Below are 23,254 nucleotides of genomic sequence, written 5' to 3'. Positions count from 1 at the left end.
AATTTCTCTTATTTAGAAAGGGTATCCACATACCAAATTTTAAAATACACCCTATACTCTTCTAATACTAAATCCCCTTATATCTGGGTCTCTTTCCTCTGTTTTGTTCCACTGATCTGTTCTTCTATTCCTGTACATATCATATGGTTTTAATTACTATAGCTTTCTGGGAGGGCATGTACCCTCGTTTTCTCTTTTCTAATTTTTCTAGGTTAGTGTTATGAGTTTGCCTGTCTGGATAAATTTTAGAATCATCTTGCCTAATTCCCTATGCAAATTCACTAGAAATTCAGTTGTGACTATTCAATCTGAAGACAGAAACAATGCATTCCATATAAGGGGACAACTGAATGACGGTGGATTTCTCATCTGAAACCATGGTGGCCAGAAAGAGATGGCACAACATTTTTCAAATGCTGAAGAAAAAAACAAAACTGTAAACCCCTAATTCTCTATCTAGCAAAAATGCTCTTCAGAAATGAAGGGAAAATATAGACGTCCAGATGATGAAGACTTTCAGATGAAGGAAAGCTAGGAATTTGTCACCAGAAGGCCTAACTGTAAAAGACTGGCTAAAGAGGTTCTACAATTATAAAGGAACTGGTAACAAAAGAAAAAACAACAGTGGAAATAAGGGTAAACATAATGGACTGTCCTTCTCATGAGTTTTCAAAATCACATTTGATGGTTGAAACAAAAAATTATAATACCATCTGATGTGGAACTTAAGACAGTTATATTAATGCATGGGGAGGGTAAAGGGACTTAAATGGAGGTAAGGTTTCTGCACGTCAGTCAAAATGGTAAAATGTCAATACCCGTAGACTGTGTTAAGTAGGGTGTGTATATTGTAATACCTAGTGAAACCACACACACACACACACACACACACAATACATAGAGACACACTCAAAAATACTTTGAATGATTAAAAATAGAATTCTAAAAAATGTTCAAGTAACCCAAAGAAAAGCAAGAAAATGGAAGAGGTATGAGAAACAGGAAACAAAAATTGTAAAAAGTCCCAACGTATGTTCATGTACAGAAACAGTACACACACCTATTTAGATGTGATTATACTATATATTTTTTGCTGTTTTTCCTTCTCTTTCACAAACGTACTAAAAATTCTCACTGATTACTCTTTCCTCTGCCTACAGCACTCTGTAGGGTCTCCACTCAAATTATCTTCTCACAAAGTCCTTTCAGAACTACTCCATCCAATTGCAGCTTCTCTCACACTCAAGTTATTCTACATCATATTGGCCTGTTTTGTTTTTATCATAGTATTTATCTTTACTAGATATCTTCTTCTTTTAAAAATTTTTTAATGATTATTGTCTACCTCCCCTCATTAGAATATAAGCTCCTGAGAACAGAAACCTATTTGGACCTTTACCTCATTGCCTACAACTGTGGTACATGATAGGTAGCACATGGTATGTATAGGCTCATAAAATATTTTTTGCATAACTGAATATATTCAGTAAGTATCTTTGTAAATGTGCATGCTTGCATTGTATCAATTTATCATAGGTTAGTCAAATAGATAAAAGACTTAAATGTTAAAAATAAAACTATAGGCAAGTAACAAGACAATTTTATAATCTATAACATTAAATTTATGAGGTGAAATCTATGCTTTATAGTTGATCTCAATATATGTTTGAAGAATCTTTTTCATCCATGATATTAAAAGTATTCATATAATTGTATATGATGCTTTTATTGTTTCTTATATTGCAATTATAAAATTATCCCTTTTGGAATTTCTATTTTTTAGTGTGATGTAGGGATGCTGTGTTATTGTTTTGTCCAAAATGTTTGGTTGTAGGTCCCCAAAACATGTATTGAATAAAACATCCTGCTCTTAATTTTTAAATCAAATTTCTTCAGTGGCCCAGAGATCACATAGGGACAAACCAGAAGTCTTCTGTTCAAACGGGCTCCCAGACTCTGTCACATGAAGCTAACTTTTGAACATATTTTTTAAGAATAAGAATATAAATATATCCCCCTCAGGTTTCTCCTTTTATTGACTAACTTTTTCCTGTTCTATGGCCATAGTTTCAGCAGCAGGGATCAGAAGCAAGAGACAAACCAAACCTTATGAGCACGGTGTACACGTTTTTATGGACGCATGTTTTCATTTTCCTTGGGCATATACTGCTGAATCCTGTGGTCAGTACACATTAAACTTTTTAAGAAACTGCCCAACTCTTTTCCACAGTGGTTGTACATTGTTTTACGTTCCCACCAGCGATGTATGAGCGTTCTGGTTCCTCACATCACTGCCAACACTCTGTACTGGAGTCTTTTATGTCTGGCCATTCTCAGCTTAATTGTTTCTTCTAAAAACATGAGACAATCCAAATGTCCATCAATAGGTGAATGGATGGACAAACTGGCATAACCATACAGTGGACTACTCAGCAATTAAAAAACAGACTACCGGGGCTTCCCTGGTGGCGCAGTGGTTGAGAGTCCGCCTGCCGATGCAGGGGACGCGGGTTCGTGCCCCGGTCGGGGAAGATCCCACATGCCGCGGAGCGGCTGGGCCCATGAGCCATGGTCTCTGAGCCTGCGTGTCTGGAACCTGTGCTCCGCAACGGGAGAGGCCACAACAGTGAGAGGCCCGCGTACTGCAAAAAACAAAAAACAAACAAACAAAGAAACAAAAAAAAACAGACTACCAATACACACAGCACCATGCACAAATTTCAAAAACATCAGGATGACACAAAGGCTTACTTATTGTATAGTTCCATTCATATGAAATTCTAGAAAAGACAGAAGTAATCTACAGCGTTGGATGAGAGATCAATCGTTGGGGTCAGCGGTGGGAGTGAGATCTGACTGGGAAGAGGCATAAGGGAACGTTTTGAGTGATGGAAATGTTCTACATCTTGGTGGGAGTGGTGGTTATACAGGCACAGATATTTATCAAAATGCATGGAACTTGGGACTTCCCTGGTGGTCAAGTGGTTAGAACTCTGCACTCCCACTGCAAGGGGTCCGGGTTTGATCCCTGGTCGGGGAACTAAGATCCTGCATGCCGCGTGGTGCAGCAAAAAAAGAACAAAAAAGCATGGAACTTGAACTCTACATTAAAATAGGTACACTTTATCAATAAAATTTATTTTAAAAATGTGGTTCTGAAGAAAGAATGAAGATGGATACACTAAAATTTGTTAAAGGGACAATCTTTAAAATAGCAGGTCTAACCCCGTAGAAAGCAGCAATTGATCAGAGCCTGGGCCCTGTGGAGGACAGATCTATCGTGTTTTATAAGAGGTAGCAAGTACCCAAGATGCCCTGATAATGCACACATGCCCCAAAAGGTGGGAGGTAAAGCCCCCAAAGACTTAGGAGCCTGATATCAGTGACGTTTTTAGAAGTTTAGTGAACCAGCAATGCTGGGACAGCCCTCTAAAGTAAGGGATGAGGTACTAATACTCACAACCCCACACCACAACACTTTGAATGTGGAAGGCAGTTGGGGACACGCTTGGAAATTCTATGTGAATAATTTGTGGGTATCTTGGAATGCTTCCAGTTTTGAGCGGAGCCCAGAGCAAGAGCTCGGCAGCAAGGCCCAGGGCCTCATCCTCCAGATGAAGCCACATGATGCCGCAGCTCTTGCTGTGTTAGGACCCGAGGCAGATGGGATGCTGTGAGGAGTCTTCTTCAGTCTCCAATAGAGCTACAAAACCCTCGGATTCAGTAGCAAGGCCATGACTTCTGTGGCAGAGAACGACTGTGCCTTGGAGAAACAGATTCCGGCATGCCACGCCGGCATGCTCTAATGACACCAAGCCTCACTGCTGTGCAGTCATTGACCAGTGACGGCCATCCTCAGGTGGATTATCGGGTTCGTGGACTGCTGCTGCAATTCATCGTTTTGTGGAAATGATTTATTTGGGACCGGGCCCTGGAAAGTCCAAAAGTAAAAGGTTTAAATGGGGAGTCCAGACCCCTGTGTCCCTCGTGGGGGGCTCCCTATGGCCACTGGCCGAGGAGGAGACAACTCAGGCCTGGCTCACAGATGCATCAGCACCATCTGAAGGGACCACTGATGTGCAGCCCCCATTCTGTGAAGACCCTAAAGGACAGTTTTAAGGGAAAACTTCCCAGTGGTCAAAGCTGTGAGCAGGACTCTTGGAACCGTGCTTCATGGAGGAGGAGGGGTGGCTGGGAACGTGGATATGGACCAATTGCTTGGTAGAAGTAACTGACTCAGCTGGTTGTTAGAATCCCAACAGGAACAAAACTGGGACAGCAGGGACAAGGAAATATGAGGGAAAGGCCATGTGGTTGAGCTCGGCACTTTGCTCGTGGACATCAAGCATGTGCGGTTTTGTGTTTCACACTGATGCCGAGAAGAGGCAGAGAAAGAAAATGGGACAGGGTGACTCATCTTGTGCAGATCCAATGACCCATTTTAAGCAAAGATAGTGTAATAATGGGATGGTGATCACGGGTAAGTCCACCAGTATTAACATTTATCTGCTTACACAGAAAGTCAGTAAAATGGCCTGTGGACAGTTCCTAAGTTTTACAGTATGTACTTGTGACCCAATGACAGGGTCTATCCTCAAGGATATCCAGCTTCTACACTTTTTATTACAAAGATAAGACCTTCATAAGCTGTCCCTTTATTTTGGACCTTAAGATCCCATGATCAGTTAACCACTTCCAAATGTCTCTATAGGTCCAGCAATTCTGACTACCATCATGGCCTGAACCCACTGCAGTTATAAGAGGGGCGGGGTGGGGGAGCAGCCATTAGCGAATGACCGTAACGGAGAGACCCTTAGCTCGGGACCGTCAGCCTGGCGGCTCGAGGTCCCACTGGGCCAACAGTCAGACGCGCAGGGGTCATGGGTCAGAGAGTGCGGTGAGAGGTGGATCGCAGCCTTTTCCCCAGGGCTCTCCGGGTCCTCCAGCCTTGGGGCTGGTGGGTGAGCTGAGGGCAAGCTGGGTCCTGGGAGCCTGGCTCCCTCGGTGATGATGGCTGGGCAGGGTCTGGGGACCTGGCCCTGAGGGCGCCACCAGCTGAGATCTGCCTCTTCAGCCGGGCCTGGGTACCGGCGGGAGGACCCAGACCGGGTGCTGGACGAGCACGCCAGGGCAGGGTGACCAGCCCGTGCAGGGACCCTTTGCTCACAGGCAGGACCTGGGCCTTGGGGGCGAAAGTCAAGCCTTGGGACTTTGAACAAGTAAACGAGGGATAATGATGTTGCTTTGCTCATGGGATTTGTTAAGGGTTAAAAGCCGCCAGGAGGCTTAGAAACAGAACAGAGACTAGCTAGCTTCTGTTTTGTTAGAAGTTTACCGGAACATCATGACTTGACGGTGACCTGACCTCAAGAACAAAGGGTCTGACACCAAGAAGTCTGCAACAGCTACCCAGGCCCCTCCCTCACCTTTCCTGTAAAAGGGCTTTGGGGAGAGCTTTCCAGGAGTTCAGGGTTTTTAAGGCATGAGCCACCCGTCGCCTTGCTTGGCCCTGCAATAAACCTTCCTCTGCTCCAAATTCTGACGTTTTGTTATTGTTTGGCCTCACTGTGCTGTCGGGTACATTGACTTATGTTTGGTGACACAGTAACCATGCCCACCTGGCTTCTCAAAACTAAATTCTGCTACCAGGACTGCTCCCTCGCAGAATCCTACACTCCCCTCTGATAGCAGGGGTCTCACTTCAGCGGCAGCATCTTCCCTCTTCACCCTTAGCCGATAAGCACATTTTCTTTTATAAGATTCAATTTATCAAAAATTCTAGACCTGGCATAACGTTAAAGCAAGCAGATGCGTGGTTAGGGCTGGTATGGGGGCGGCTTGGAAAACAAGCACATTGTTACAGGATGCTGGGACTCCCATCTCCCCGTAGTGTCTCAGTGTCCGGGTAAAAGAAGTGTCTTCTGGTCCCTCTTGGGGGTCAAAATTGGAGGAATTGGTGAGTGAATTACTCGTGATAAATCTAGATCAACAATCATATTTCTTTAAATACTTATGCAAGGAATTTCTGCTGCCTTAGGATTGGCCTCTACCATGTCCAGCTTTCAGCTAATTAACTGAACAGAAACAAAGGTACTGACAGATCAACGACATCAAAATCTTGTTCATTGTAAAAGCTAATAAATAAACTTCTGCCAAGATGGAACAAGAATAAAAGGGAATTCACAAATATTGTTAATGAAAAATTCAGGACTTCCCTGGTGGCGCAGTGGTTGAGAATCCGCCTGCCAGTGTAGGGGACACAGGTTCAATCTCTGGTCCAGGAAGATTCCACATGCCGCAGAGCAACTAAGCCCGTGCACCACAACTACTGAGCCTGTGCTCTAGAGCCCATGAGCCACAACTACTGAGCCCGCGTGCCGCAACTACTGAAGCCCACACGCCTAGAGCTCATGCTCCGCAACAAAAGAAGCCACCACAGTGAGAACTTCACACACCGCAATGAACAGTAGCCCCTGCTCACCGCAACTAGAGAAAGTCTGTGTGCAGCAACAAAGACCCAACGCAGCCAAAAAAAAAAAAAAAGAGGAATTTTTCAAAAAGAAAAATCAACATAACTAGATACAAAGATTCCAAAATTAGTAAGAAAATACCTGTAACTTGATGTCAATAAATGTGTAAATGACTAGAAAACCAGCCTCCCCAAACTTCCTGAATAATCTATAAAGTAGTGTGTAGCAAAGTGAGTCCTATGCTACCTTTGTGGTAAGTTGCTAACCGCTCACAGGGCGTCGCACAGCCTCTGGGATGCGTGTAGTGCATCAGGTTCCCAGGCTGCTGGCCACCTCATGTGCATCCTGCTTGACTGGAGTGATTTCACTGCCTCAGTGGAGCACGCTGATGTTCTATGCACGTCCAGATAGTCTGGATCTCTTCAGACTATACTATGACAGCCCTGGGATAAAACTGTGAATGTGTAATGCTGTCTGCTCCATGGTAATGCAAACATTTTCTGATCCTTTTTCCTGAGCAGGATAAAAAGAGTGCTCTTGTCAAATCAAAGGCTGCATGCCATGTACCCAAGGGCACGTAAATCTGCTATAGAAACAAGGCCATGTGTGCAAGTTGGACCACGACTTGGCTATGGTCTAGCTTAGTGTTTAGCCTATAGCCATTCTCTAGGATACATCGGGCTTCTACCCGGGCTATGCTACCGAACCAAACAGGGACATGATAGGGACACCCCCCCAGGCACCCTTCAGGTCTTTAAGAACAGCACTAATCTCTGCCACCCTCTCTCTCAGCCCCTACCTGGAAGGCAGTAGTGTTTTTTTTAAAAAAAATAATAAATTTATTTATTTTGGCTGAGTTAGGTCTTCGTTGCTGCACGTGGGCTTTCTCTAGTTGCTGTGAGTGGGGGCTACTCTTCGTTGCGGTACGCGGGCTTCTCATTGTGGTGGCTTATCTTGTTGTGGAGCACGGGCTCTAGGCACGTGGGCTTCAGTAGTTGTGACACGCGTGCTCAGTACTTGTGGCTTGCGGACTCTAGAGCACAGGCTCAGTAGTTGTGGCTCGCGGGCTTTACAGCACAGGCTCAGTAGTTGTGGAGCACGGGCTTAGTTGCTATACGGCATGTGGGATCTTCCTGGACCAGGGCTCAAACCCGTATCCCCTGCGTCGGCAGGAGGATTCTTAACCACTGCACCACCAGGGAAGTCCCAGTATTGTTTTTATTTACTATCTTATCTGGGGAGTAAGTTTCAGAGCCATCCATCTGGCCTTCCCCACCATGGTGGCCCTTAACCAAAGTCCAGGGATCCAATGCAAGGGTTACTCTAATTGCCAAGAATGTCCACCCCGTCCAACAGCACAGAGCCTCTCTCACCATGGCTGATTTGGCCACTACAGAGTGTCTAAAATAAGAGACCAAGACTGAGCCCCAGTACAGCACCATTCCTTGGGGAGACCAACTGGCACTTGACTATGTTGACCCTCAAAAGGCTGGTGTGTTTCTCATAGGAGAGACACATATTCCAGGTATGTGGTTTCTTTCCTGCCCACAGGGCCTCAGCCAGCACCACTATCCAGAGGCTTATGAAATGTCTGATCAGCCAGTATGGTATCCCACATATGCTGCATCAGACCAGAGGACCCACTTTGCAGCCAAAGGGTGTGCAAGACTATGCCCAGCACAAAAGGACCCACTGGGTGCACCTGTAGCTGCTTGTGCAAGAGAGCTTTGGAACAGCCTAGTGAAAGCACAGCTGAAGCCCCAGCTCAGAAGCAATATTCTGTCAGGACAGGGTGCCACCATTCAAAGTGCAGCCTATGAACTGGACAAAAGCCCTTTATACGGTGCTGTGTCCTCAAAGTAGAAGAACCCATGGGTCTGGGTGCTGAAGTGAGGGTAGGCCTCACCTACCACCGCTACCAACGACCCTCCAGGGGCCTTTGTGCTTCCAGTACCGTCCACTCCGGGCTCTGCAGAGTTAGAGGTCTTGAACCCCAAAAGGGACACACTTTTCACAGGGACAGAGCATCTTCCACTTAATTATAAGAAGCCCATGACCGACCTGGGGACTGTGTGCCTGTACCCAGGGACCATCAGGTGAGTGAAGCCGTGGTCTCTGCAGGGGTGTGTTACACACCATGGGGAGAACAGGCTGCTGCTACAGCTGGGCCAAGAGGAGTCTGAGTGGACTCGGGTGACCCACCGAGGGGCTTCTTGGGGCTTCCTTGCCCACTTGTGAAGGTACCTGGAGAAACTCAGCAGCTGGGATATGAGAAGGGCACGGTGACCAGGCCTCAGATGCCCCTCAGATTCTCGAGGACCTGGCTCATGCTGACGCCAGCATGGGTTGTAGCTGTGTGAGAATCTGGAATGGGTAACAGATGAGAGGAAACAACTGCAACAGGAGAGCTGTAGTTTGTCCTGATCTCCCTTTTGTTCGTCCCTCTTTAGACACGCCCAGCACTGGGAAGGGATGCTCTGTGCAGTCATGGAGATGCACCACCCAGGTCCCTCTTCAGGGAACGACCTTCTGCTCAGCGGCAGGGACGCCTCCTCCCTCGCCAGTGCGTCCAGAGTTGGCCTCAGGGGGAAAAGAGCCGCTTCATCTGAGGTCACTCCCTTCCCAGGGCAGCCTGCCTCTGCTGACTGACCACTCAGGGCTGTAAGGGCCTGAGCATCCTGGCCAAATGTGAGATGCTCTTACAAGTGATGCTTGCTTCAGCACCCCCGCTGGCCTGGCCAAGGTCTCCACAACCTGCAGTGCAGTGTCACTTCTTCCTCTGACCAATCCTTTCCTTTTTATTCTCCCATCACTTCATGTTGATCCTCAATAAACATCTTGCACCCCAAACTTCATCTCAGTATCTGCTTCCAGAAGCCCAAACTTACAACACGGCCTGACCTCGCTGTTAGTTGGGTTGTAACAAACACAACTTGAACCAGCTGAAGCAAACATGGGGATTTATTAGAAGGATGTTTGGGATATCTCACAGGACAATCCAACAACCAAGGCAGGAAAAAGGGCAGAGATGAACCCGGACATCAAGACAAGAACCAGATCCTGGGGCGCAGCCAGGGTGCTCATGACTTTGCTTCCATGGTGGCTTCACTCTTCTCTCTCATTGCAGACTACACTTCCCCATGTGGTAGAAAACACAGCCACTGACACCACCCACATTTATGTACTAAAGCTTCAGTTGCTAAAATTATACAGACAAACAAGATAGTCCCAGCTTTCCAGAAGCTTTCTAATGGAAAAGATAAAACATGTAATGATAATATCACCAGTGACAAATACATGTACACGTTCACATATGCTGAATAGGCATTAACAAGTAACAAGGGCATTTCACTGGCAGTAGATTTGCAAAAAGCATACGATGAGATTGTAGAAGTCTCAAGGAACTGCGAGTAGTTCAAGAAAGCCAAAAAACTACTGTGTAAGAGGAAAGATGAAGTATTCAGAAGTGATGGGTAGAAGTCCTCATGCACCACAGGATATTACACCTTCAGTCCACAATTAGCCACACGACACTTCAGCACAGGAGTATATAATCAGAATTGCATCTTAAAATAACTACTATGTATAAGTGTGGAAAATGGACTAAAAAAGGATGAAAGTAAAGGGGCAAAAAATATGCATACAGCTGCAAGGGTCATGGTTGAGTTAGTTTATCAGCATGTAGGCCAGGACTAGGTGCTCAACATCTGAAAGCTTGTTGGTACCATGTTTGTAGACTAACAAACTCATTGAAATTGACATCCTGGGCACATACTGCTGGAATAAATGACCAGATGACTGAGGTCTCAAGTGTAGAATCCAAATGTCTATGAATGTATATTCTGCTATGTAATACAGGTATTGGTAGATAAATCTGGTATTCTTTAGGTTCATTTTATTTCGGGGCTCTACAAGTGCTGTTCTTGAAACCAAAATATCAGGAACACATGGACCCATACAGGTAACTGTCAGAAGATATCAAAGCCCACAAAGAAAGGCTGAACACAAGGCAGTCCTGAGACAGGTCTCAAAATTCACAGATGGGACCTCCAGAAGATCCACTACTTAGTAAAAGGGATACAAGAGAAATTGTGCTCTGCAGGATCGTCCCCAGGCCAGTGGAGGGAACTGGGTGGTGAAAGAGGAAAGGAAAGGAGATGCTCCCCCTCATGTATTCAATCTCACTGTAATTTATTGTGCTTCATGAAACTGCAAGTAAATCCAGTCTAACTTTAAAAGTGACTTTCCTCTTGATGTGGAGTTTGTGGTAGGACTCAATGACAGGAAATGTGGAGACACATTTTTTTGTGGTTTACCAAGGTAATTTTAAAACACGACACTAAGAATCTCCAATTTCAGAATCAGAGCCCTCTTGTGACCCTTCAGAAGAGAGAGCTCCCAGTGAATTCTACACAACACACCTGGGCCTCCACCTCAGGTACTTTGATAAACAAAACCTCTGCTGCCAACATCAGCCCTCCTGATGACTAACAACAGACCCTTAGAAAACACATTTGCTCTTGGGATTCAATCAAGAGGTTAGTGCTGAAGTTCCATCAACTCATAAAGGAAGTTCTAAGCTTAAGTACTTAGTAGTTAACAGAATAATCTAGAATAGGAGTGAGCAAAATTAGAAAGTTTTTAGACAACAGACTCCTGAGCTCAATCCAAGACCTAACAAATCAACCTCTAGGCTGAGGAAAGAGACCCAGGATAGATGGAAAGGAAAAAATGGAAAAAAAACACAAAGTAAGACACCACAGTGTAACTACTTGTTCCCCCACCTGGTAAAATGACCTTCAGGTATTAGGGAGAAAAGTAGGAAGTCCATAAATTTGAGTATGAATAAAAATTTGGGAAATGGGACTTTTAAAAATTACCATGTGGAAAAAAAGGATAATCTGGCTGTTGAAATTCTGGAACAATGGGTCACAAAATTATTATCATTTATTAAAAGTCCGAATTTTCCAACCATGATGTAAAATTGGTAATTAGAGGGGAAAATACTGCTAGAATCAAAGGTACCATACACCACACTGATAAAACAACTTATGCATGAGAGAAGGCCTGATTTTTACAAGTTTGGAAACAAGGCCAATCCTGGACTTTTCTGAATTTCACCATCACACAAAAAATACAGTTGACTTTGTCAAGCAACATTATAGAGAGATTACTACAAAATTCTAAATAAGCTCAGGAATAGTTCATGCATTTTCAAAAGGAACCACACTTATAGCAATGGTAACTTTCCCGTGTGCATGATGTAACAGGTGAAAGGCCAGTGAAACACAAATATTTCAAATGATGAAATAATAAAAAACCTGTTTCCTAATACTTGTCCACTAATCACAGAAATCTGCAGGAAGGCAAAATAGGCTTCCTTGAATACGTCAAAAATATACTTCTCACCACAAAATTCTCAAATAACTGGTTTCTGCATCTAATTCTTTTACAAGATATTTTACAGAACACAAAAAACATAATAGCAGCACACAGTATCCATGCTATTTCATCACAGTAAGTTAAAATACAAGTTGTACTTGGGTGACATGGCACTTACGATACCAGGGGGCACCGCACTCTGTGAGGAGAGGGTCCCACCGTTTAGGGTGAGCGCAGAGTCCACACACCTCCTCTCCTCTGCTCACGAGTCACTTGTGCTGTTCTGCGGTTCTGCCCTTGAATACTTGTTAACCAGGTTTTTGTATAAACTGCTTCTCAGACTCTGGGGATGCAAAAGACTTTATATAATGTTGGCTTTTGTTACTAAAGAGAAAGGTCAGTAACAACAATAGACCCTTTTATAAACCAACAAATCATAAGGAAAAGGAAATGTGGTGATACTACCCATGCTACTTACTGAAAAACAAGACATGTATGAGTTACTATTTTTATAGTAACATTAAAATAGAAAAACCAGTGGTATGTGGTGTGTCTTAAAAGACATCAGAGGCACTACAAGGCATGTGCATCTCATGCTCCCAATTACATTACCATACACAATTCCTAAATACAAAACACATTATGTGACACAGGAAAATAAGCCACAATTACATACCACTGAGAAATTTCTCATTTAGATATTCCAGTGACTCAATTTAGTCACATATTTTTAAAAACATACTTCTGCCTAAATATCATTTAGAATTGGGTATTTTTGGTACCCATGTCTATAAAGAATGCATGGCTTTCCATTATAGCATTATTTCTAGGGGCACATATTCCTAATGTTTTTAAATTGTTAGGTTTACCCACAGAATACAATATGGTGGGGTTACTTGCTGAAGATTGTCCCATATTTAGTATTTTCATCGGTTTTCATTCCTGAGGGCATCTTTTTGTGTACAATGAGCTTCATTGCTTGATGAAAATATTACCTCACTTGCTGTGTTCATGAAGTTTTCCTTAACTCACTGGACTAGGATTCATTCCCAGTGGGGATGTTTCTGACAGCTAATGAGATCTGATCTCTGGAAGCCTTCCTGATATTCACAGCATTCTTCTTTGCTGTTAGTTCTCTGCTGTGTAAGGTTTGAGTATGGTTTGAAAGGTTTTTAAAATCCACTGCATTTCATAGGGTCATTCTCCTCTATGCATTTTAACATGTAATAATAAACACGTTAATCTGCTGAACCTCACTTAGAGTCCTTTCCCTAAACGGGGACTCAGACATGTAACATGATGCGACTATTACCTGGAACATTTACCATAACTGCATCCTCTGAAGTACAATGCAGTTAAGATCTCTGTCAAAAACTAGTGTTAATGCCATTCCTAGGACTTCTTTACTGTATGAGTTCTCCGATGATTAATGAGCTGTGACTTTTGAGAGAAGGCTTTCCCACATTCACTACATTGATAAGGTTTCTCTCCGGTATGAATTCTCTGATGATTAACAAGCTGTGACTTCTGAGAGAAGGCCTTCCTACATTCACTGCAACCATAAGGTTTCTCTCCTGTGTGGGTTCTCTGATGTGGTATGAGGTGCGACTTCCGAGAGAAGGCTTTGCCACAGTCGCTGCATTCAAAGGGCTTCTCTCCTGTATGTGTCCTCTGATGATTGATGAGACTTGACTTCTCCCTGAAGGCTTTCCTACATTCACTGCACTCATAAGGTTTTTCTCCTGTATGAGTTCTCTGATGTCTAATTAGTTCTGATTTCTCAAAGAAAGCTTTCTGACAAAGACTGCATCCATAAGGTTTCTCTCCCGTGTGAATTCTCTGGTGAGTGTTGAGCTGTGACTTCTGGGAGAAGGCTTTTTCACAATCCCTGCATTCATAAGGTTTTTCTCCCGTGTGTGTTCTCTGATGAGTTGCCAGACTTGACTTCTCGCCAAAGGCTCTCCCACACTCACTGCATTCATAGGGTTTCTCTCCTGTGTGAGTCCTCTGATGTGAAATGAGATGTGACTTCTGACAAAAGGCTTTCCCACACTCACTGCACACATAGGGTTTCTCTCCTGTATGAATTCTCTGATGATTAGTGAGGCTTAATTTTTCACTGAAAGCCTTCCCACATTCACTGCATTCATAGGGTTTTTCACCTGTGTGAGTTCTCTGATGTCTGACAAGCTGGGATTTCCTACTGAAGGCCTTCCCACATTTAGTGCATACAAAGGGTTTCTCTCCGGTGTGTGTCATCTGATGTGATAAGAGGTGTGACTTCTGGGAGAAGGCTTTCCCACACTGGACACACCCATGAGGCTTCTCTCCTGTATGTGTTCTCTGATGGTTAATGAGACTGGACCTCTCTCTGAAGGCTTTCTGACACTCACTGCATTCATAGGGTTTCTCTCCAGTATGAATTGTCTGATGTCTAATGAGCTCTGATTTCTCAAAGAAGGCTTTTCTACAATTGCTACATCCATAGGGTTTTGTTCCTGTGTGGGTCCTGTGATGTGTGACGAGCTGTGATTTCCTGCTGAAGGCTTTCCCACATTCTCTGCATTCAAAAGGTTTCTCTCCTGTGTGAGTCCTCTGATGATTGATGAGATTTGACTTTTCACTAAAGGCTCTTCCACATTCAGTGCATCCATAGGGCTTCTCTCCTGTGTGTGTCCTCCAGTGTGATATGAGGTGTGACTTCCGGGAGAAGGCTTTCCCACACTCACCACATTCATATGGTTTCTCTCCTGTATGTGTCCTCTGATGGGATGTCAGCTGTGACTTCTGGGAGAAGGCTTTCCCACACTGGCTGCAACTGTAAGGTTTCTCTCCTGTGTGCGTTCTGTGATGTGTAATGAACTGTGACTTCTGGGGAAAGGTTCTGCCACATTTACCACAGCCATAGGCTATTTCTCTTACGTGTCTGCTCTGATGTTTAATGAGACTTGATTTCTTACTGAAGCGTTTCCTACATTCACTGCATTCATAGAGCTTCTCCCCTAAATGGGTTCTGTGATATATGATAATCTGTGACTTCTTACAGCTAGCTTTATCATACTTATCACATTCATAGTATTTTAACCAAGTATCAGTTTCCTCAGTCTTGGTATGGAGAAACAATTTATCAAATACATTTAAGTCAGCTGGTTCTGTTTTTCCATAATCTGCTTTTGGAATAAGTAAATCTATATGATGTTTTAAAATTAATCCACCTATATCACCTTCACTGTTTGATTTCCTTAAAGGAACAAAGTTCATGCTCAGATTGAAATTTTTTCCAAGTGCATCACATTCTTGATCTTGTTTCATATTTTTAAGCTTCTCTTGGTTATCCTTGTGCCAAGTGATGTGACCATTTACTTGCAAGACTTGTTCTAGGAAAAAAAAAACCCTGTGAACCCTTCTATAGTTGTGCTTACTGAATAAAACCTAGAAATGCTATCTGAGGGAATGAATGCCTTTTAAAGCTTAGTTTCCCAGTCTGAATACAATGTCTATCCTCTAGGTACTGAAAAAAATTTAAATGCTGTAAACAAGAACAGAAAGCAGACAGTAGATTGAATGGACTCAACCACCAACTTGGGGGGAAGGAGGAAACAGATGAACAGGCCACATGGGTTCACTCCGTGGGTCCTCAGCCTCACCTACTCCCTCAGCTACACTCAGAGGACACTGCAGCTCGGGCTGACTGTGGGGCCCGCCCCAGGTGCCCACATCTCTCCACCAAGACCTTCCATGGGCTGCAAGTGCACGTCTGGGCCGTGTGCAGGCATGCTAAACACTCTGGAGCCCTAATGTTCCCTGCAGCAGTGCTCAGTCACTGAGAGACAGGAGGGTTACGGTGATACCAGCTTCCTGGTCCCTCAGAGGGTTCCCAGCAGCACACCCTTTGTGCATTCCTCCCCCGCCCCATCTCACTTCCCCTTCTCCCACTAACACTGTGGGGTCACAGCCCCACTAAGTTCTTGCACTCAGATAAGTATCTCAGGGTCTGTTTTTGAGGGACCTTGAAGTAAGTCAATATCACAGCAGGGAAAGAGGAGGGAGGTACAGCTGTTCAGAGCACTGCTGGATGCTTGGTGGTGCCACATAAGACAACTTGCAAAAGGAGATGAGAACCTGGATCTATCTAGCAATTTGGGAAGTTCAAGATTAGGCACAGTTTTTTTTTTTTTTTTTTTTTTAAATTAACCAATTTATTTATTTTTGGCTGCGTTGGGTCTTCGTTGCTGTGCGCGGCGCGGGCTTTCTCTAGTTGTGGCGAGCGGGGGCTACTCTTCTTTGCGGTGTGTGGGTTTCTCATCGCAGTGGCTTCTCTTGTTGCAGAGCACAGGCTCTAGGTGCGCGGACTTCGGTAGTTGTGTCATGAGAGCTCAGTAGTTGTGGCGCATGGGCTTACTTGCTCCACGGCATGTGGGATCTTCCCGGACCAGGGCTCGAACCCATGTCCCCTGCATTGGCAGGCGGACTGTGAACCACTGCGCCACCAGGGAAGTCCTAGGCACAGTTTTAAGTGGGAATAGAGAAGTCTTTAAAAAGATATTTTCCAAAGGGCAAAAAACTTAAATAATAAGAAAACATGTTAGGAAGAGATAATTCCAGGTACTCCATGGTGTCTAAGCCACAGAAAAAGCACACCGGAACCTAATTTAAAAAGGGAAGATGGGACTTCCCTGGTGGCACAGTGGTTAAGAATCTGCCTGCCAGTGCACGGGACACGGGTTTGAGCCCTGGTCTGGGAAGATCCCACATGCCATGGGATCAACCATGCAACTAAGTCTGTGTGCCACAACTCCTGAGCCTTCGAGCCACAACTACTGAGCCCACATGTCACAACTACTGAAGCCTGCACACCTAGAGCCCGTGCTCCGTAACAAGAGAAGCCACCACAATGAGAAGCCTGCGCACTGCAACAAAGAGAAGCCCTCGCTCTCCACAACTAGAGAAAGCCCACGTGCAGCAATGAAGACCCAACGCAGCCAAAGATAAACAAATAAATAAATTTGTTAAAAAATATTTAAAAATTAAAAAAATGATTGTGCTACATTCCTTTAAAAAAAAGGGGGGGAAGAAATGGACCAATGGTTTGGGAGGAACGAAAATCCATTTTCTGACATAATGAGACTGAACAGAGAGTGCTTCATGCCAGAGATGCCCAAAGTGAGGGAAAATAAAGCCCCGATGGACAAGCACAGGTGTCTCTGATCACAGAAGGAGGGAGGACAGAAGAAGCTTAACCACATCAGGGGACAGAACACCTAACGAGAAGTCAAAGTCCCAGATGTGACAGACAGGGAATAACATCATGGCCCAGACCAGCTGGAAATATTTCACTTCAAGCTATGAGCAAAGAAGCCACATGTAAATGTGCTTTACCTGAGTAGCTCACATCAACTGTTCTGAATCGCCATCAAAGGTTGGAGATTTTGAGACGAGCTCTCTAAGGCACATTTCAAAGATACCGACCCGTACCCAGCTGAGACTGAACTTCCACCTTCTCCCCTCGGTCTGGTCCTCAAACACTCACCTGAAGAGTCTGAACCTGGAATTTCTCCATCTCCTGTCCACGGCTCTTCTCCGTGCTCCAACTTGAGGATGACACCAGGTTTCATAACTTCATACCCTGTTCAGGGGAAATCACAAAGTCCTTGGCCCCCACTGCTTGACCTCTGGGGCCTCTGAAGAATGAGCAAGGTTTGGCATTAGTTGACCCAGTGAAGCCACCCATCTGAATACCAACAGAGTAAGTAATTCTCAGAGGAAAGGTAATGGTCTTCCCAGTGGCTAATAAGGTCTAAGAATCTTTGACTTCTATAATTCAAGTCCAAAACCATACACCGTTCAGAGACTCTGTAGCCGGTCTGCCTGGGTTCAAATCCGGGCTCTTTCATTTACTAGCTGTCAGTCCTTGCAAAAGTTACTTAACCTCCTTTGCCTCAATTTCCTCATTAGAATAAAAGAAAGAAAACAAGGAAAGTAACACACCTGCCACATAGGATTGCTCTTATGATTAAGTGAGCTAATATATGCACGATATGTGAAATACAGTTAATTACATGCTTCAGGAGCTACCACTACCAGTTACTATTAGCTTCAGAGGCTGCACAATGAAATTAAGACTTCATTATTGGAAGGTGAGATCCAAATACTTTCCCTGGAGTCACAGTCCAAGAATTTTGATCTCCTAAATTTAGGTCCAAAATCATTAAAAAATTTGGAAGTCCCAGAGCTCTCAGCAACTAAAAAAGAACAAGCAGGTACTAGACACAATATGAGGTCCTCTGGGCAAGTTTCCTTTTTTTTTTTTTTTTCCCCCATTTTTTGGCCACACTCACGGCTTGCAGGATCTTAGTTCCCCAAACAGGGATCAAACTTTTGCCCCCTGCAGTCAAAGCACAGAGTCCTAACTGCTGGACTGCCAGGGAATTCCTAGGCAGCTTCTCTTACCTAGTGACACGAGGCTGCTATAGTTCTCCAACATGACATCCTTGTATAAGTCCTTCTGACAGGGGGCCAGTAGTTGCCATTCCTTCTGGGTGAAGTCCACAGATAAATCTTCAAATGAGAACGACCCCTGTAAGAGCACAATCCCAGTGAATCAGAAGCAGGTATCGCTAGGTGATGTGGGAAAGAAGTACCAGAGCTTGAGCACATCATTCTCACCAAGGCAAGTTACAGAATGTCTACTGGGTCCTTACTTTTGCACTCTTATTTTGTGAGATAAAATGCCATTATGCATTCTTTCATCCTTCCACTTACATGAGAACTGAAATACACGACTTTAAATCTTCCAAACCACCAACAAAATATTTACTGAACCTCAAATCTGGCACCAGAAGAGATGGCAGTGAAAGACAGATAATAAAATAGTATCCTAAGAAACTGCTCAGTTTGTAGACAGCTGCAAACATGTACACCTATAAATAAAAGAAACTGCTTTAAGAGCTGAGACAGAAAGACAGGGAGGACATGACATGGGTCAGGAGCAGGGAGCATGGCACTCCACCTGTGGTCACATCAGCCTCTATTGAAGAGGTGAAGCTTGAAACGAGTTTTAGGAAATTAGTAGTGCTTTCTACAGAAAAGGGGATGCAAAAGCATTCTGAGAGACAGCAACTCCAATATGGGGCCCCGCACTGCTGGGGCTGAGGTGATACAAACAGTTCAGTCAGACAAGGTCACAGGGCGTGGGGTAGTGACTGGACTGCAGGCCACAGTGGAGGCAGGGCAGACGTGGTGACCACACCACCTTCTTGCTGCCGACAGTTAGCCACTAGAGCTTTTACAGGATGGAAGTGATACAACCAAATTTAACTTTTAGAAAGGTATCTGGATTTTAGATCAAGATGGAGTTCTGTCCCAAAGTCTCCTAAGACGACAAGAAAGCACAAACACTCTTTTAAAAATCCAGAATACCATCAGAAAATAAGAAACAGCACACCACAGACTTTGAGAGTAGCAAGGGAATCTGAAAGACAGTCCATAGAAAGTATCCATTTAGAGCAACCAAGAGAGAAAAACTTGAGAATGGACAGACCTCAGGTCACTGCAAGACAAAGCAAATGCATGTCATGGGAGTCCCAGAAAGAGAAAAGAAAGAGCATGGTGAAAAAAAAAGTTTCAAGAAATGGGCTAAATGAGGCTAAATCCTCCCCCAAATTTGGCAAAAGATATAAGCCTGCAAATCCAACAAGCTCAGTGAACCCCCCAACTGGATAAACAAAGAAATCCATGACCAACCACATCACAACCAAACTGCTACAAGATGAAGACAAAATCACATCACTTATAGGGAACAGTGATTCAAATGACTGCAAATGTCTTATTAAATAGCAAAGAGGCCAGAAGGAAGTGCTGAAAGGAAAGACCTGCTAAGCCACAATTCTGTAGCCAGCTTAAATATTCATCAGGAATAGTATGACAGGGACTTCCCTGGTGGTGCAGGGGTTAAGAATCCACCAGCCAATGCAAGGGATGTGGGTTCAATCCCTGGTCCAGGAAGATCCCACATGCCGTGTAGCAACTAAGCCCATGCGCCACAACTACTGAGCCTGAGCTCTAGAGCCTGCAAGCCACAACTACTGAGCCCGTGTGCCACAACTACTGAGCCCGTGTGCCTCAACTACTGAAGCCCGAGCACCTAGAGCCCGTGCTCCACAACAAGAGAAGCCACCGCAATGAGAAGCCTGAGCTCCACAATGAAGAGAAGCCCCCGCTTACCACAACTAGAGAAAGCCTGTGTGCAGCAACGAAGACCCAATGCAGCCAAAAATAAATAACTAAAGTAAAATAAATAAATTTCTATTAAGAAAAAGGAATAGTGTGATAATACTTTCTTATGAAGAAAAACTAAGAGAATTCAAGGGTAGCAGACTTGCTCTAAAAGATTTACTAATGGAAAATCTTCAGATGGACATGATACCAGAAGGCAACTTAAAAAAATCGAGAATGAAGAAAGAACAGAAATGGCAAATATATGAGCAAATAAAATACACTATTCTCCTTTTCAGTTCTTTAAATATGTTTCATAGTTGACAGCAAAAATCGTAATGTTTTCTGATGGAGTTTTCAGTGTATGCAGGTGTAACTGTGTAACACAGTTACGATATAAAGGAAAGAGGGTGAGGGGCCTAGACAGTGGTGAGGTTTCTACATTCCTATTGAAGTGGCAAAATAAAATTTAAAACTTTGCACTTCAACCAACGTAATTGAAAAATGAAATGACAAGCCACAGACTGAAAAAAATTATTTGTAAATCCTATTTCTGATAAAGAACTTGACTCAAGAGCTTATTTTAAAAACTCAATAATAAAAGATAAGTAACCCAATTAAAAAACAGGCAGAATATTTGTATACATTTTAATACAGAAGATATAGAAATGGCTAATATGCACATGAAATGATGACCAACATCATTACTTATTAAGGAAATGCATATTAAAACCACAATGAGACACCAGTTCATGTTCACTAGAATGACTATAATCAAAAAGACACAATAACAAGTGTTCAAAAAGTTGTGGAGAAACTGGAACTTCATACTGGGAGAAATATAAAATGTTCAGACACTGGAACTGTGGCAACTTCTTTAGAAGTTAAATATAATTTTACCATACAACCCAGCAATTACACTCTTAGGTGTGTACCCAAGACAAATAGATACATGCTCATACAAAAACTTGTACATGATCCCAGAGGAGAAGAGAGAGAGGACCTGAGAAAATATTTGAAAAGATAACAGCTGAAAATGTCCCTAACCTGGGAAAAGAAACAGTCACCTAAACCAAGAAGTGCAGAGAGTCCCATACAGGATTAACCCAAAAAGGGACACACCAAGACACACTGTAATCAAACTGACAAAAAAATAAAGATGAAGAGAGAATATTAAAAGCATTAAGGGAAAAGCAACAAATAACATACAAGGGAACTCCCATAAGACTATGAGATGATTTTTCAGCAGGCCAGATTTTTCAGCAGGTCATATATGGCATGATATATTTAAAGTGATGAAAGGGAAAAACCTACAAACAAGAATACTCTACCCAGCAACACTCTTGTTCAGATTTGATGGAGAAATCAAAAGCTTCACAAACAAAAGCTAAAAGAATTCAGCCCCACCAAACCAGCTTTACAACAAATGTAAAAGGAACATTTTTAGGTGAAAAAGAAATGGTTACAACTAGAAGCAAGAAAATTGTCAAACAAAAAAGCTCACCAGTAAAGGCAAACACACAGTAAAGGGAGGAAATCATCTACACACAAAGCTAGTAGGAAGGTTAAAATACAAAAGTAGTAAAATCATTTATATCCACAACAAGCAGTTAAGGGATACATAAAACAATTAGATGTAAAATATGATATCAACAACAGTAATCGTGAGGGGAGGAGAATACAAATGCAGGGTGGTTTTCTTTTTTGCGGTACACGGGCCTCTCACTGTTGTGGCCTCTCCCGTTGTGGAGCACAGGCTCCGGACACGCAGGCTCAGCGGCCATGGCTCACAGGACCAGCCACTCCACGGCATGTGGGATCCTCCCGGACCGGGGCACGAACCCATGTCCCCTGCATTGGCAGGTGGACTCTCAACCACTGTGCCACCAGGGAAGCCCCCAAATGCAGGGTTTTTAAAATGCATTGGAAATTAAAAGATCAGCAACTTAAAACAATCCCATATATATACAGTCTGATATACAAAAACCTCATGGTAACTGCAAACCAAAAAATCTATAATAGATACACACACAAAAAAGAAAAAGGAATCCAAGCATAACACTAAAGACAGTCATCAAATCACAGGAGACGAGAACAAAAGAAGGGGAAAAAAAGACCTACAAAAACAAATCCAAAATAATTAACAAAATGGCAATAAGAGCAAACATACTGATAACTACCTTAAGTGTAAATGGACTAAATGCTCCAATCAAAAGGCACAGAGTGGCTGAATGGATAAAAAAACAAGACCCATATACATACTGTCTACAAGAGACCCACTTCAGATCTAGGGACACACACAGACTGAAAGTGAGGGGATGAAAAAAGGTATTCCACACAAATGGAAATCAAAAGAAAGCCAGAGTAGTAATACTTATATCAGACAAAATAGACTTTAAAATAAAGACTGTTATAAGAGACAAAAAAGGACACTACATCATGATCAAGGGACCAATCCATAAAGAAGATATAACAATTGTAAATACATATGCACCTAACGTAGGAGCACCTCAATATATAATGCAAATATTAACAGACATGAAAGGAGAAATCGACAGTAACACAACAATAGTAGGGGACTTTAACAGCCCACTTACATCGATGGACAGATCATCTAGACTAAAAAAATCAATAAGGAAACACTGGCCCTAAAGAACACATTAGACCAAATGGATTTAATTGATATATACAGAGCATTCTGTTCAAAAGCAGCAGAATATACAATCTTTTCAAAAGCACATGGAACATTTTCCAGACTACATGCTAGACCACAAAACAAGCTGGGTAAATTTAAGAAAACTGAAGTCATATCAAGCATCTTTTCCAACCACAATGTTGTTGAGACTAGAAATCAACTACAAGAAAAAAACAGCAAAAAAACACAAGCACATAGAGGCTAAACAACATGCCACTAAACAATCAACGGATTACTGAACAATTCAAAGAGGAAATGAAAAAATACATAAAGACAAATGAAAATAAAAACACGACAACCCAAAATCTGTGGGATGCAGCAAAAGCAGTTCTAAGAGGGAAGTTTATAATTATACAAGCTTACTTCAGGAAACAAGAAAAATCTCTAATAAACAACCCAATCTTACACCTGAAGTAACTAGAGGAAGAAAAACAAAACCCAAAGTTAGTAGAAGGGAAGAAATCATACAGATTAGAGCAGAAATAAAACAGAG

The 23,254-nt window shown here is 43.1% G+C and overlaps 1 protein-coding gene across 4 annotated transcripts in view; it reads right to left on the bottom strand.

Moving 5' to 3' along the window:
• Positions 1 to 23,254, bottom strand: part of LOC115855126 (zinc finger protein 26) — a 95,120-nt gene that overhangs the window by 16,401 nt on the left and 55,465 nt on the right. For 3 of the 4 annotated variants that reach the window (XM_060283196.1, XM_030859867.2, XM_030859868.2), the window contains 3 exons: positions 18,303 to 18,429; positions 17,383 to 17,478; positions 11,887 to 15,229 (listed from right to left, as the gene is read on the bottom strand). In XM_060283196.1, coding sequence (XP_060139179.1) covers positions 13,245 to 15,229; positions 17,383 to 17,478; positions 18,303 to 18,429 — 2,208 coding nt within the window. In that variant the 3' untranslated portion in view covers positions 11,887 to 13,244. Of the gene's footprint in view, positions 1 to 11,886; positions 15,230 to 17,382; positions 17,479 to 18,302; positions 18,430 to 23,254 lie in introns of those variants that run through there. The other variant, XM_030859866.3, reaches the window with a different exon arrangement.

The sequence above is a fragment of the Globicephala melas genome, chromosome 13, assembly GCF_963455315.2.
Source record: "Globicephala melas chromosome 13, mGloMel1.2, whole genome shotgun sequence".
Lineage (NCBI taxonomy): Eukaryota > Metazoa > Chordata > Mammalia > Artiodactyla > Delphinidae > Globicephala > Globicephala melas.
This window is presented reverse-complemented; position numbering and strand designations above follow the sequence as displayed.